The sequence below is a fragment of the Mytilus edulis genome, chromosome 11, assembly GCF_963676685.1.
Source record: "Mytilus edulis chromosome 11, xbMytEdul2.2, whole genome shotgun sequence".
Taxonomy (NCBI): Eukaryota; Metazoa; Mollusca; class Bivalvia; order Mytilida; family Mytilidae; genus Mytilus; species Mytilus edulis.
The window spans coordinates 50,150,507-50,167,434 of record NC_092354.1 but is presented as its reverse complement, the minus strand read 5'-3'; the positions used below and the strand labels follow the sequence as shown (position 1 = coordinate 50,167,434).

General features: G+C 33.1%; 1 protein-coding gene across 4 annotated transcripts in view; it reads right to left on the bottom strand.

Moving 5' to 3' along the window:
- Positions 1-2,168, bottom strand: part of LOC139495749 (neurogenic locus notch homolog protein 1-like) — a 58,757-nt gene extending 56,589 nt beyond the window's left edge. For 3 of the 4 annotated variants that reach the window (XR_011657445.1, XM_071284121.1, XM_071284122.1), the window contains exon 1: positions 1,886-2,168. Coding sequence is in view for 3 of the 4 variants with exons in the window: in XM_071284121.1 (XP_071140222.1) it covers positions 1,886-1,943 (58 nt within the window). In the remaining variant the exon portion in view is untranslated. Of the gene's footprint in view, positions 1-316; positions 416-1,885 lie in introns of all 4 variants that reach the window. The other variant, XM_071284119.1, reaches the window with a different exon arrangement.
- Between the last annotated feature and the right edge of the window lie 14,760 nt (positions 2,169-16,928).

Below are 16,928 nucleotides of genomic sequence, written 5' to 3'. Positions count from 1 at the left end.
TGCTTCCATATAAAAAGACGTAAATATTTTGTGATTCCATAAAACAAAAATGAATATATTGTACATGTACAATTTACATGCGCCCATGAAAATGATATAATTGTAACATCATTATTCTATAACAACAGTTAATAATAAGATAAAACAGCATACATATGTCATGCTTCATAACGTAATCATGGTGAGCTTCGATAACAAAAGAGTAACGTACATATATAGTGCTTCCATAAAAAAAAAAAATAACGAATATATGTCATGCTTCGAATAAATTTTGCGGGAGAAATTATCCATGCAGGATTGCACCAATTCTACATACATTCGCAGTAGTTTCCGGTATAACCATGAGGACATATACAGTAACTGCAACTCGCATCTCCACATATACCCGCGTTTTCACAAATACTCCACGGGTTCGCTGTAATACATGCACATGTTATATGTCTTCTTATTAAACAACTTACCTTTAATACAATTTTGAATCTTTAGAATATGTATTGTAAAATTAATTGCTGATTTTATTTTTAAAGTTTTGAAATGAGATTATGTTTCTCGTAACCGATGTTCTCATTGTCCGTTCAAAGATGTATACCTATTCCGGCCCATATGAGTATTTGGACCATACGCGTATGGTCATGACCATATGCGTATACGCGTATGGGCCGACCGTACGCGTATGGTCGGACCATGTGAATATAATACTCGTTAGAATATTAACGGGCCGGACCATATGAGTATTTGGACCATATAGGTATTTATTTCAAATTACATTATAAACGTTTCAATAATACAAAAACTTTATCTAAAAAAAAATTATGGTAACATAACAATATGATTATTTTATAATTCAAAAGCTACGTAAAAATTAAATATTGATACCATAGTTAATTTTCATCTCTAGTTACATTCTTACATGTAGGCTTGGGTGACATTTACTTCCACACGGTATCATTGCTTTTTTGCATGTGCAAGTCTTGGTTGTGCACGATCCTTTTCATGTACACCTTTGTTTGCGAGTAAAAAGCTAGCCTTTTTGCAGCTGCGTAAAGTGATACCGAGGTCTTTGGTCATTTTGATGTCTATGGTGTTTATAAAAAGTTCTAGATCTCAAATATCGTAAAAATGACTGCAATACATCATATTCACAAGACATTTTAAATAAACTATGTTACTTTCCAGTGACTTCTTGTGTAACAGTTCATAAAGAAATTTTTGAAATTTAATTATTTAAGTCGACATATTCATAGTGCCATACACCTTATCGCTATTTGTCCGCCATACTGGATATTACACAGGTTCCCGTAAAAATTTGACGTCACAAAACAAAATATCTGACGCCACAATGGAAAAGTGATTGTTGTATGCGTCAAAAGTTCAAGCGGCTGGGTCAGCCGGGATTAGCGATAAGGTGTATTCACTCGTAATAACAAATCGGTAATGACCATCGGTAATGACCATCGGTATAAAATGTGTTTACACCACATCTTCCTATATCTATTATCATAGTTTTGACAATTAAGTCAAATTAACTTTGTGAAACTTCTAATTTTTCTTTAGCTAATCTTTTTATTATAAATAATAATAAAATTACCAAGTATATGATAGCGTCTTTTTAATGAACGGTCATACCATATGAACAGTTTAGAAGTATTAAAAGTAAACTGTAACAGAATGTTAATTACCCCGACCATACGAGTACAGTCGGACCATACGCGTACGGCGAAAACATATACACCCCCCTCCCTTTTTGAAGTAAAATGATCATGTCTTGTAAATACCAGTAGATCTAATATACTTACATGCGCTACACATATAAATTCATTCCTATTATTTGAATAATTTATCTTGTTTTTTCACAAATAAATATTCTACACTATTGAACACTTACAAAATGATTGTACCGCTCCAATCCATGTTAATAATAATATCAGTTTGTTTAATCCCATTCTGTTGTGGACAGCTTATGAAATTCAAAATGTTTCGGTCGCATTAAAATAGAAACAAAATGAAGGTATCTTAGGGATAATGCGAAGAAAACAAAGTGATAAAAAGTTTATTAACCTTTCTACACTATCCCCAATTTCCCTCTTCCAAAACAAATTATTAAAAAAAGGAAAATGGGAAAGTGATATGAATAAAACCTATTTATATATTTGATAGTTATTTTCCCCTTTTAAATTACTTTTTTTTCAGTTACCCACGTACACATACAATTTTCAAATTGTTATAACAAAATGACGTTTTCATGTACGTATCTATAGATATTTAATGCATTAAACTTTCTCTAACTGAATTTTAAATGGTGCATTATTGCAACATTTGGTCTTTGAAGCAAAGAAAGAAACACACCTTTAATTGAAAATGAGATGAGACGAAAAACAAACGTCACTTTTCATGGTATCAAATATGCATAATAAAACTTATAAATGAAAAAAGTTCAGTCATCGATCAGTTTAGCATTGAAGTGTTAGATTTATTATACTTTGATTGCTTCTAAATTGATATGTAGACTTTTACAATATGGAAAAATGGGCGGGAAATTAATATTTGATGACAATCGAATGATACAGAATGTACATTTTACGATAACTGTGTCGGGAACAAAATCTTTCTTTTCGAATATACATGTGATGACGTATAACATATTTATTTTTGTAGAAGATGAACGAATCATTTTGTAATATTTGTGGGTAGTCAGTCAGTCCAAGTCATTTGTGTCAATGTCATAAACTCCGTTTTTCTAAAGATTTTATGAAAAATGATGAGTGCAATGTTCCGAATTGAAACGAACCTGCAATACTCTACTTAATATGCATAAAAGGCATTATAATACTGAAATTATGAATTGTTTCCGAATGCAATCGATTTGAGATTGTAACACAGTCACGTAGATACTTTTTGACACATCTATTGGTATACCAAAGACGATGTCTTTCTCGCTCTGTTATATATTTGTTTCCGTTCATTATCTAATAAAATCTGGTGATAGCCGTAGTATAGTGGTTAGTGCATCGGACTACTAAAACAAATGTTCCTGGTTCGATTCCCGTTTCTATACTAAAATTTCAGGGACTGAATTATCGGCTTTCCCTTGACACCATTTGCGAGTATGGTCTTGAGGAAACGATGATAGTCCGTCGTAAGGGGATAATAAACGGCAGACCCGTGTTAAGAGAGAGCCATATCTCTTGCATGTTAAAAGACACCCTTGTAGATTTCGAAAATTGTAGATTTCGACAACAGACAGGCTGATGCCGCTACAAGGCAGCTCTCGCACCCGCAAAGATGAAAGTGATTTATATAAGTTGCAAAACTTGTTTCCCAATCCACTCTAAATAAATATGTTCAAACTAAATCTAGTAAATAAGTTATGCGTAAGTTTTCTCGTTTGAATTGTTTTGCATGTCATTTCGGGGACTCTATAGGTGACTTTGCGGTATGACCTCTGTTGACTATTGAAGGCCGTGCAGTGAAATAAAGTTATTAATTTCTGTGTCATTTGGTCACTTGTGAGTAGTTGTCTGATTGCCAATCATACCACATCTTCTTCTTTTTTAGCCTACTTATTTAAATTATATTTTAAAAAAGCAAAGGACAGTGCATAACTTATCTGATTCATACTTCTTCATGCACTTAGATTTGCTGTAACGGCTTACAATAAATGCCAACTGGAACTGCAATTGTAACCATATATTCCACTGCAATGTGCAAAACCTTTGCTTCAGAACAAACATGTCAGTAACTGCTAGTAGTCTGTTGTTATTTATGTACTATTATTATTTTGTTTATTTTCTTTTGTTTCATATTCTGACATCGGACTCAGACTTCTCTTAAACTGAGTTTTATTGTGCGTTTGTTTTTCTACATTGGCTAGAGGTACAGGGGGAGGGTTCAGATCTCAAAAAACATGTTTAATCCCGTCGCAACTTTGCGCATGTCCCAAGCCAGGAGCCTCTGGCCTTTGTCAGTCTGGTATGATTTTAAATTTTAGTTTCTTGTGTATAATTCGTAGTTAAGTATGACGTCCATTAGCACTGAACTAGTATGCATATTTGTTTAGGGGCCAGCTGAGGAGTTTCTCGCTACATTGAAGACCCATTGGTGGCCTTTGGCTGTTGTCTGCTCTATGGTCGGGTTGTTGTCGCTTTGACACATTTCCCATTTCCATTCTCAATTTTATGTACTTTCTGCTGCGCACTATAAACGAGTATGATCCTGCTATCGAATCATATCAACATGATACAAAAAACATTGAATATAACTAGTGTATAACAATATTATATGACGATGTTTTTGCGTCCAGTGTTAAATATTTCATGCACCTTCCTCAAGACGAAAAACAAATCTGTATCGTCAGTTTGCATTTTCCATAGCACATGTGGGTTACAGTCAAAATCAACATACAATGTAACAAAATTGTTAGTCTTTAATGGCCATGTATGTTCATATATATTATATTGTATATTTTCTCTCAATTTAAGTCTAGTTATATAATATTACAAATTATCTATTGTAGAGAAACTGTTTAATTGATATATTAAGCTATTGTGGAGTCAGACAGCAACATTTTGATCATATTAATGCTTTTAAATTTAATTCCTAATATGTTATGCCAATCTCACTAAAATCCGATGTTCTGATACGCTACACTCCCCTATCAGAACAGATTGTATTTTATGCATGACATATAAAGAAGCGGGATGAAATCATGTTTTTAAATAACTTGAGTGATGAATTGTAAGGTTAAGTAGAGATCTTTCTATTTCATGTTATGGATTGGTTTCGAAGGATTTAGTGAAGTACTATCTTAGTGCCTCATGATCGGTATTTCGTTGCAATTTTGTTTGTATTGACAAGCTAGTCTACTTCCGGAGAATGATACAGTCACAAGTATAAGAAAGGAAGATAGAATTTAGGCAATTTACTGTGTACCGACGTCTGATTGCATTTAGATCAATCAAACTATAGAGTCTACTCTTTAGAATAAATCGACACTTAGATACAGAACTTGTGTAATAATGTCACTACACCATTTTAAATTAAAGTTAGATTTTTTCTTTAACAGGCCCGTCGCCAGGAATTTTTTTCAAGGGGGGGGGGGGGGGGGTTCGTTGGACTCATGAACTCGACTTTAACAGTCCCACTTTGAACAAATCGTTGACTTTAACAGTGCTTACTTGATTTCAAGGGGGGGGGGGGGGGGGGTTCGTCCGAACCCCCCGAACCCCCCTGGCTACGGGTATTTTTAATATTGGGCTGGTTGACATAATCCGTCTGTGGGTACTAGTTTGTTTTCACCTACTTTAAGATGTAAGTTCAGTCTTTTGAAATATATAATGTAATGTTTGCAAGAATTTAAGCGTGAAATGCAGGCGGATGATGTTACTTTAATATTATTGAAAACATCTATAAAACAAATTTTACCCTTTCGGTAACGAAAACTTTTAAACGATTTATACATACATTATGTAAAAAATATATAATTAGTTACAGTGTACTAGTAACTTGCTCTCATTTCCTAAGGAATTTACTGACCCAATATATATCGTTTAAGGTCACTAGCACACCTTGTTCTACAACATATGACCTCGGGAATATTATTTTCTATTTCTATTTATTTTTGTTGATTTCTTTTTATTTCTTTTGCTATTTACTTTTTTATATTATTATTATTTATACTACCATTGTGCAACCTGATCAATAAAAAAATGTGTATACATGTTTGTCATGTATTCAATTTTTCAATTATGTGGATTTTTGCGCATTTTCGTGTATACAGAAATCATTCGTTCATGTATTTATAGAATTCTAAAAACTGATGTGCAGAACAATTTCCTTGTAGATAGACTTCGAATTCCGTATACACATAATAATGATGACGTAACAACTATTTGCATACCGCATACGCAAATACATTTCAATTACGTTATACAGGGAACTTTAAAACATATTCTTATCAAAATATTCTCAACACATACATGACAGAATCGTTACAAGTATGCGGTTTAGCTTTATTTGCTCATTGTTGAAGGCTTGATTATAATAGTTGTCTCAATAACAATCGAAAAAAAATGCTCTTACTTTTATATATAAGAACGAAATTATATTTATAATTTTTACAGTTGGAAGGAATGAACTTTTAGACTGAACTACAATGCTAGATACATTTTAAATACATTGTCATTACGGTAACACATGCAGGAATTGCAATTACCTACATTTATTTGCTGCATAAAAAATAGAAAACATAAATACCAGGTTTAACTTTGCAAAGTATTTCTATTTGGTGTTTTTCTAAACTAATGCACACCTCCGGTAGCAGGATTTTCTCGCCTGTTTTCTGCTCTTTGGTTGGGTTGTTGTCTATTTGACACATTCCCCATTTTCATTCTCAATTTTAATTAATGCTTATAAAATACAATTTTTGCTAATAAAATTCCAATTTTAATTTTATGATTAGTTTGTTGAATTGAGTTGATTATCATATTTAAACTATTATTAGGCCTTTACATATTTTTTTTCTGTGGCAAATGGGAAATAACTCGATTTTTCAAATCATTTGTCATTGTCGACGAAAAAAATAGTATAACAAAAATACAGGAGACAAAAAACGCGGGACAAAATTAATACTGAGCAGTTGACAAAAATAGCGGGACAAAATTAGTACTGAGCAGTTGACAAAAAAAGCGGGACAAAATTAGTACTGAGCAGTTGCAATAATCATTTGTATGAACAACAAGGCACTGAGACAAACAGCCTGTATGAGAAGAATAATCAGAAACTAAACGGACAACCACACATATGTTCGAGAACGGAGTCGTTTTTTATGATAAAATTTACTTACGCATTGTCGAAACAATGATCGTTTACAATAATGGGATGTCGTAATACAAGTATGCGGTTTAGCTTTATTTGTTCATCGTCGAAGGCTTGATTATAATAGTCATTTAGTCTTTATTATACTGTTGTCTCAATAACAATCGGAAAAAAATGCTCTTACTTTTATATATAAGAACGAAATTATATATATTTATAATTTTTACAGTTGGAAAGAATGATTTTTAGACTAGACAACAGTGCTAGAGAAATACATTGTCACTACGGTAACACAGGAATTCCAATTACCTATTTGCTGCATACAAAAAATAGAAAACAAATCAACGTGGTAGCCATACATACCAGGTTTAACTTTGCAAAGTATTTCTATTTGGTGTTTTTCTAAACTAATGCACACCTCCGGTAGCAGGATTTTCTCGCCTGTTTTCTGCTCTTTGGTTGGGTTGTTGTCTATTTGACACATTCCCCATTTTCATTCTCAATTTTAATTAATGCTTATAACATACAACTTTTACTAGTTAAATTATAATTTTGATTTGATAATTATTACTAGATTTATTTCACTTGACTGGGCGGGGTCTAAGAAGTTCGCTAATTTAAGACCAGTCCATCTATAGACAGGAGTTTTGGGATAAACTCATCAATGAAGTGTCCAGTTACTCGTCCCATATCATACACTCAGTTATTTTGTATAGAAGAAAAAGCTTAAGAAGAAGAGGATATGTGTTTGGTGACACTGATATATATGTGATTAGAATTCAATAATAATTTTAACGGCAATCATCCTTATCACACACATCTTCAGATAGACTGTCCTTATGCAAATTAAAACATAAGCTCCGCCCGATAAGTTGAAATTACATTGGTAATAGTTTGTTGAATATAGTTAATTATCATATTTCAACTATTTTGAGGTCTGTGCATATTTTGTTTCTGTGGCAAAAGGGAAATAACTCGATTTTTAAAATTATTTGTCATTGTTGATGAAAAAAATAGTATAATAAAAATCAAGGGGTCAGTATCATGAAACAATCTTAGTGCTTAAGTTCATATTACGATAATCTGATCTCCATAGATTGGATCGAGAATTAATCTTCGAATGATTAACAGCCATTAACATTTATGCTGCACTCACATCCCTCCGTAGTTTTAACGACTTAGTACCTCAAACCACGATAATCAACTTAAGATTGTCTATATTTATTCTTAGCACATTTTAAGTTAAATAGCTTTTTTTTGTATCTTAAAACTCAACAGGAACTTCAAGGATGGTCAGGTGCACCTCTTTCTCTTAGTTGATAAAATGGTGCTTGCAATGTTCTTGCTTGTGCGTTCAAGAGAACAATACGAAATGCTCCGTACGATCATTTAAGATCAAAGAAAGTCCATGACTATGAAATTGGAAAATGTCCCGAGAAACATCATGTTTGTCATTAGAATAACTGTCAGTATATTTTCCAAACTCATATTTGTTACAGTTTACTTTTCATATAAAAATAAAATATGGTATGATTGCCGGCTGAAGTGGATGTATGCAATTATAGGCAATCGTACGACCTTCATCAATGTCAAAAACCATACAGTATAGTCTGCTCTGAAATGACCCGACATGAACAAATACTAATGTATATCAAAACAACGACAACCACTGAACAACAGGAACAGGACCCTTACATGCACTTGGAACAGGCATATATATACAGATTGTGGCGAATACTTTTGGTTGAAAGCGCTCAACCTTCCAATAACCAGGAACAGTGGATTTAAAGTACATAATTATAATAATCTATACAATTAAAATTAGTAGGAACATAGTTATTTTACACTATTGTTGTTTCAGGTTAGAATGAAGTTTGGCGCCTGTTAAAACGCTTAAACCCGATGCATTTGTTTTGACGTGTCCTTAATCAGGAACCTGTTGTTTAGTGTTTGTCGTTTGTTGACGTAACTCGAATAATTCAAGCCCTTTCCGTGTCCGATTTTCTCCCACACGAGCCTTCGTAGATCAGTGGAATATAACGACTGAATTATTCGGGTTATTGTTAACGTGGTTCATTAATATTTCTCGTTTCCTTTTTTTTTATATAGATTAGACAGTTGGTTTTCCCGTTCGAATGGTTTTACACTGGTCATTTTAGGGGCCCTTTATATCTTGTGGTTCGATGTGAGCCAAGACTCCGTATCAAAGGCCGTACTTCGAAATTAATTGGTTTACTTTTACTCTTTTTTTTAGAGGGGAGAACGATACCAGAGGGACGGTTACACTGATAGATCGAAAATAAACTGACTTGGCTATATAAGACAAAAAAGACAAATATACAAATAATAGTACACAATACACAACATAGAAAACTAAAGACTTGCATGTAGCAACACGAACCCCAACATAAACTGGTTGATATCAGGTAATCAGAAATGGTAAGCAGATTCGGATCTACATTAGACACTCGTCGTGTTGTTAATGTTAATATTACAAACCCGGCAATTATGACTTGGAAGGTAATTTGGCTAATTGGCACACATACAACATTGAAATTTTAAAGGTCACTTAAATTAAGACATGGGCATAGCGAAAGAGTTGTGATATTTAAGACGGTGCCAAAGAAACATTTCGTTAAACAAAGAGAAAGCAAAATTATGTTTTATTATCTTTGTTTTCATGTGACAGTTTGGCGCACCTTCTTTTGCAATTTTTGTTTTTATTCAATGTTTGAACATATTTCTTATATTTGAAAATATAGGAGATATATGGTAAAATAGCAAATGAGACAACTAATCACGAAGTTCAAATGAAGTGGTGTCACGGAATATAAGTTCCAAAAGGAAAAACAAATATTCTGGAATATTATTTGCATAGGAATAAATATTACAGTATCTGTTTCTAACGGAATATAAAGTAGTAAAGAATATTTGTTCCAACAGGAATATGTATAATGACATTGTTTATAACAAAGTTTCCATTGGAACTTCTGTTAGGCGGAACAAATATATGTTGACAGTGGATGTTAGAAGTTATAAGCAATCGTACGGCTTTCAACAATGATAAAAGCCCGTATTGTATAGTCGGTTTCAAAAGGCCCACACATGAGAAATATGAAACTATTCAATTGAGAATAAAAAACCGGCCTTATTCATAAAAAAAATAATTACCGAAATCGAAACAAAAGTGTATGCAGACATGTATTAATTAATGAAAAAAAATGGCACATTTAGGCATAGGACAAATAGAATTGTTAGACAGAATATAAGATTTAGATAATTCATTTGTTTAAACGGAAGGCATAAATAAAGTCGGCGAACGCGCTCTTTGTTTGATGTTCCAAAAAGAGGTATTGAAAATTGGAAGGTTTTATCAAATTTGGGTAGAGTAGTATGCGGACCTGTATGCGGATCGGAGCTGGAACTACCGGGGAGTTTGTTATTTTGAAAACTAGGGTTTACTAGGTTTGTGCTACGTTCTTATTACGTTTGGCTACGTATTACATGTAGTACGTGTAGACCCACGTTTTCACTACGCGTTTACACGTTTCGATACGTAGTAAATATAAAAAAGAAGATGCGGTATGATTTCCAATGAGACAACTGTCCGCAAAAGACCAAAATGACACAGACATTAACAACTATAGGTCACCATACGGCCTTCAACAATGGGCAAGCCCATACCGCATAGCTATAAAAGGCCCCGATGAGACAATGCAAAACAATTCAAACGAGAAAACTAACGGCCTTATTTATGTAAAAAATGAACGAAAAACTAACATGTAATACATAAACAAACGACAACCACTGAATTACAGGCTCCTGACTTGGGACAGGCACATAAATAAATAATGTGGCGGGGTTAAACATGTTAGAGGGACCCCCTAACCTTGGACAGTGGTATAACAGTACAACATAAGAACGAACTATAAAAATCGGTTGGAAAAGGCTTAACTCATCAGATGGACAAAAATACAAGTGGACGTAAGTAAGCACGTTTTGTTGCGTTCCGCTAAGCTTTTATACATATTTACTAGGTTTCTACTTCGTTTCAATTTTCGCTACGTTTGTTGTTGAATTTTCAAAACATACGGAGCAGGTCCCGTTTTAAAAGCCCCAGTCACACTGTCACGATTCAAGAGCTACGTTTTACTACGTTACGTTTTGAAAGCGATGTGAAACGAGAGTATACGTAACGAAGCGTATCGGAAACGCAGTGGAAATGTAAAAAAAAACCGTATTGATCCTTTGTTGAAAACTCGAATTCAACAACTAACGTAGCGAAAATTTAAACGAAGTTGAAATATAGTAAATAGATATCAAAGCTTAGCGGAACGTAACAAAAATGTTCAAAGCAAACTCGAGTTATTTTACGATATATATAGGAAAGAGTGAAGACCAGTCCTAGTGATACAGTGGAGATCAGTTCTAACCTCTCATAAATTCTGTCAGAATCTGTCAGGAGAACTGTTCTAGAACAGTATGTAGAACTGTCAACCTGACACCTTTTTGTCAGTTCTAGGTTAGAACTGTTCTAGCTAGAACTGATTTGGTCAGTTCTACCTAGAACTGATTTGGACAGTTCTAGCTAGAACTGATCCTGACAGTTCTACCCTAGAACAGTTTTAGACAGTTCTAGCTAGAACATTCCTACGGTTAGAATTGATTTCAAATTCTACGGCTAGAATTGATTTATAAATTCTACGGCCAGAATTAATTTATAAATTCTACGGCTAAAATTGATTTATAAATTCTACGGCTAGAATTGATTTATAAGTTTTAATATAAAGGCTTCGGCAAAATAGCGATTAATATTATATAGAGTTTTGCTATTTTGCCGGTTTTATTTCAGATTTATAATCGGCAAGAGAACATGTTTAACCTCGCCATATTCTGCATGTATGTGCCTGTTCCAAGTCAGGAGCCTGTTATTCAGTGATCTTCTTTTGTTGATGTGTTACATAAATTATTTGTTTTTCTTTCATTTTTTGAACATATATTAAGCCGTTAATATTGGGGGGGGGGGGGGGGGGGGGCATTATTATTTCATTTATTTTACATTTGTCATTTGGGGAGTCAGGATGACTCGTTTTACATAACAAAATTATCTGACCTTTATGTAATACGTTATTCCGGCCCAAACCACCACGGACGGATCCAGCAGTTTAAAAAAAAGGGGGGGGGGGGAGGGTCCAACTAAAATTTATTGTCCTCATTCAAATGCATTGATCTTCCATGAAAAGGGTGCTGTACAGTAATTCAGTTATAATTTTAGGTCAAGAGGGACTGTAATATATACAAGTTATAGCAATATTGGAAAACAATGACCTCAAAATTTTGTACGCATGAATTTATAGTGCCAGCATGTCCTCTTTTTATTCAAAGTATTGAATCGAAAACAAATATCAGTAGTTTTCATACTTCAGACTGAGTCGTGTAATAAAATCTTTTGACCGCATCAATCTAAACTGACCTTATTTGCTCTTTCTTTCTGCAAATCTATATAGCTGTACAGTAATTCAGTTATAATTTTAGGTCAAGAGGGACTGTAATATATACATATTATAGCAACATTGGAAAACAATGACCTCAAAATTTTGTTCGCATGCATTTATAGCGCCAGCATATCCTCTTTTTATTCAAAGTATTGAATCGTAAACAAATATCAGTAGTTTTCATACTTCAGACTGAGTCGTGTAATAAAATCTTTTGACCGCATCAATCTAAACTGACCTTATTTGCTCTTTCGTTCTGCAAATCTATATAGCTGTACAGTAATTCAGTTATAATTTTAGGTCAAGAGGGACTGTAATATATACAAGTTATAGCAATATTGGAAAACAATGACCTCAAAATTTTGTACGCATGAATTTATAGTGCCAGCATGTCCTCTTTTTATTCAAAGTATTGAATCGAAAACAAATATCAGTAGTTTTCATACTTCAGACTGAGTCGTGTAATAAAATCTTTTGACCGCATCAATCTAAACTGACCTTATTTGCTCTTTCGTTCTGCAAATCTATATAGCTGTACAGTAATTCAGTTATAATTTTAGGTCAAGAGGGACTGTAATATATACAAGTTATAGCAATATTGGATAACAATGACCTCAAAATTTTGTTCGCATGAATTTATAGCGCCAGCATATCCTCTTTTTATTCAAAGTATTGAATCGTAAACAAATATCAGTAGTTTTCATACTTCAGACTTTAATAGTCGTGTAATAAAATCTTTTGACCGCATCAATCTAAACTGACCTTATTTGCTCTTTCGTTCTGCAAATCTATATAGCTGTACAGTAATTCAGTTATAATTTTAGGTCAAGTCAGGACTGTAATATATACAAGGTATAGCAATATTGGATACCAATGACCTCAAAATTTTGTACGCATGAATTTATAGTGCCAGCATGTCCTCTTTTTATTCAAAGTATTGAATCGTAAACAAATATCATTAGTTTTCATACTTCAGACTGAGTCGTGTAATAAAATCTTTTGACTGCATCAATCTAAACTGACCTTATTTGCTCTTTCTTTCTGCAAATCTATATAGCTGTACAGTAATTCAGTTATAATTTTAGGTCAAGTCAGGACTGTAATATATACAAGGTATAGCAATATTGGATACCAATGACCTCAAAATTTTGTTCGCATGAATTTATAGTACCAGCATGTCCTCTTTTTATTCAAAGTATTGAATTGTAAACAAATATCAGTAGTTTTCATACTTCAGACTGAGTCGTGTAATAAAATCTTTTGACTGCATCAATTTAAACTGACCTTATTTGCTCTTTCGTTCTGCAAATCTATATAGCTGTACAGTTACTGTAATTCAGTTATAATTTTAGGTCAAGAGGGACTGTAATATATACATAATATAGCAATATTGGATAACAATGACCTCAAAATTTGTTCGCATGAATTTATAGTGCCAGTATATCCTCTTTTTATTCAAAGTATTGAATCGTAAACAATTATCAGTAGTTTTCATACTTCAGACTGAGTTGTATAATAAAATCTTTTGACCGCATCAACCAAAACTGACCATATTTGCTTTTTTTTTATGTGAGTCTATATAGTTGAACAGTACTTCAGTTATATTTTTTTTACTGTAGTATATATAAATAACTGCAATATTGGAAATTGAACAAACATCAGTAGTTTTCATACCTCAGACTGACTCATGTAACAAAAATATGTGTCTGCATCAATCAAAACTGACCATATTTGACAGCATCGTTGGGTGTCGCGTTTTCTTCTTTTACAAAAATCCACGAGTATTGTTTCCTACCACAAAGAAGTAATGACCAGTGTAGTTTAATATGTGTTAATTTCAAGATCGTTTAAGGGGTATTTCGGGGTGAAAATCAGAAAAAAAGCTAGTTCGGATCGACCGTCCTTTACGACGTCCGGCTCTGAAATGTACGTGCCGTCATCATATTTCGTTACAGATGCGTTGAAAATTGACCTTACACTATAGCACTTTGAGATACACATTCCTCTGAGAGCAAATACGTTAAATATTGACCTTACACTGAAGCACTTTGTGATACACATTTCCCTGACGCTCTCAACAATCTAACATCAGATTCTTCAATTCACCATGGAAAGGGTTTGGGTATTACTTTATATTTCGGTTAAAATCGGGAACTGAGGAGTGGCTGGCATGTGGCTCCCATGCGTCAAATTTTCATCCAACTCAATTATGGGGGATGGTTCTGAGCAAAAATCAGGTGCAGCTCCACGCCTATAGATAGTTTATGTGGGGAAGAATATTATTTTGGGTATCATATTGAGGGGTGTTAATTCGTCTGTGACACGCTTCAAAAAATTTCAGATCTTAATACCGCCTTACATTAAAATCATATATCTTTAAATTCTATACCAAAGTATACTTTGCTTTTTTTTTCTCTTTCTAGTATACACTCATTTGACTAAATGCCCACTCCGATGTTTTGCGTTCTTCGATAAAAAAATAATAAGATTTAAACCGCAGTTAACATAAAAGAAGCAATTATAAAGAACAAAATTGTTATTGGCGTATTTATACTAAATTCAGTGATTGTTTAATTGCTGTCGTAGTTTTCGGTCACTGTGAGAACTCTCAAATCTGTACTTTATGGTATGTTGGGTTTTTTTGTTTTTTTGTTTTGTGCTTTGTATCGATTTGATGAGTTTGGCTCTTTCGTAAGTAGTGATTACCCAACAGTTTGGCACCGACAAATGTTTTAACACCGCCATATTATGTAAGTTCCAAATTCGGATAAGGCAATTTATTGGTTATTGTCGATTGTTATTGATTTTGATACATTTTTTATAACGTGTTATTAAATATCAGATTAAAAAAAAAAAAAAAAAGCAGTTTAATCTGGCGTAAATACAAATTTTTATTCTGGTATCTATGATGAGTTTATTATTTATTAATACATGTACATATTAATGACTTAAGTATACGTGCAAGATTATTAAAATGATATATACATGAATAAGACGGACCCGCGTAGCTATCCAACAGGATGTATTAAGGTACTTTGTTTTCTACTTTGAAAAAAGAAGACAGCTATCATATAACATATTTGTTACCTGTGTATGGTTTTGAATCACAATTGATGCACAATTTCACGTTAACTACTTCATTTCCTAAAATCACAATTTGAATGATAATATTTCAAATGCATACAACTAAGAAGATAATCTACGTTTAATACAATATAGATATAGGGAGATGTGGTGTGAGTGCCAATGAGACAACTCTCCATCCAAATAACAATTAAAAAAAGTAAACCATTATAGGATAATGTACGGCCTTCAACACGGAGCCTTGGCTCACACCGAACAACAAGCTATAAAGGGCCCCAAAATTACTAGTTTAAAACCATTCAAACGGGAACACCAACGGTCTAATCTATATATAAAAAACTGTCTATAAAAAATATATATATGTTTTGAATATAAAGTATTGTAAAAGATGGTGTATTTATCATTGGTAGCATATAATGAACTATATTCTAAATAAGGCCGTTAGTTTTCTCGTTTGATTTTTTTTACATTGTCATCTCGGGACCTTTAATAGCTGACTATGCGGTATGGGCATAGCTAATTGTTGAAGGCCATACGGTGACCTATAGTTGTCATTTTGGTCTCTTGTGGAGAGTTGTCTGAATTTGCAATCATACCACATCTTCTTTTTTTATATCTATTCATGACTAAAAATCAGTACACGAACAACAATAAGAAAAGAAACACACAAAAAGCAAAGGAACATCGCTTGTATTGCTTTTCTTTATCTCAAAGTCACAATGAGACCTTAAATACGTAGCAACAAAACTCTCTACTCGATGATATATTAAGACGGCCACTATCATCGGCTTGAGCGGAATTTTGAGAACATTGTCAATGAATCATAGAATTTAGAAAATATCCCGTACAGGATAAGATAGTAGATACAAACACAATTATAGTACGGGCATCTCAGATCCGATCCGATACCCGATTAATGAATAATTGATTCTTTACCGCTTACCCTAGCTATATAATGTCACGTTGTATTGTATAGGATATCGATTTGTAATCAAATATGGTGTGAAAACTTGCGTAAAATACCGCTTGTCTGAGTATATACCTAAAAGAGATACATTTTAACCTTTCTTATATTAACAACAGCAATTAATTTTAAAACATGATACAGTGAATCACTCCAAAACTATTCAGAAATTAAATACGGTAGACAAATATTTTCAAAATGGAGTGTATGAGATACAATGCAGCCTTTTTTTCTTAGAAGATCCGAGAATAATAGCCGATTTGTTCAGCCGATATTTATAAGAGTAAAAAAGTAATCGGCAAAATTATGTTTTAAAGGACAATATAAAACAAAAATCGACTTTTGAAAAAAAGCAATGTTTGATAGAGGTCTACGAGACAGCCATGAGATAAATAAGAAAAAAACTATTAGTAATATTTTATTCTTTTATTTTTTTAGAGATATATTTTACTGTCTGCATTATAATGGGAACTTGAGGACTTGTTTCTTGTATTATTATTAGTCTGATTTCGTACACTAACTTCTAAGGAAGAAATATAAGAAGTTAGAAATATCCTTACTCTTCACTATAT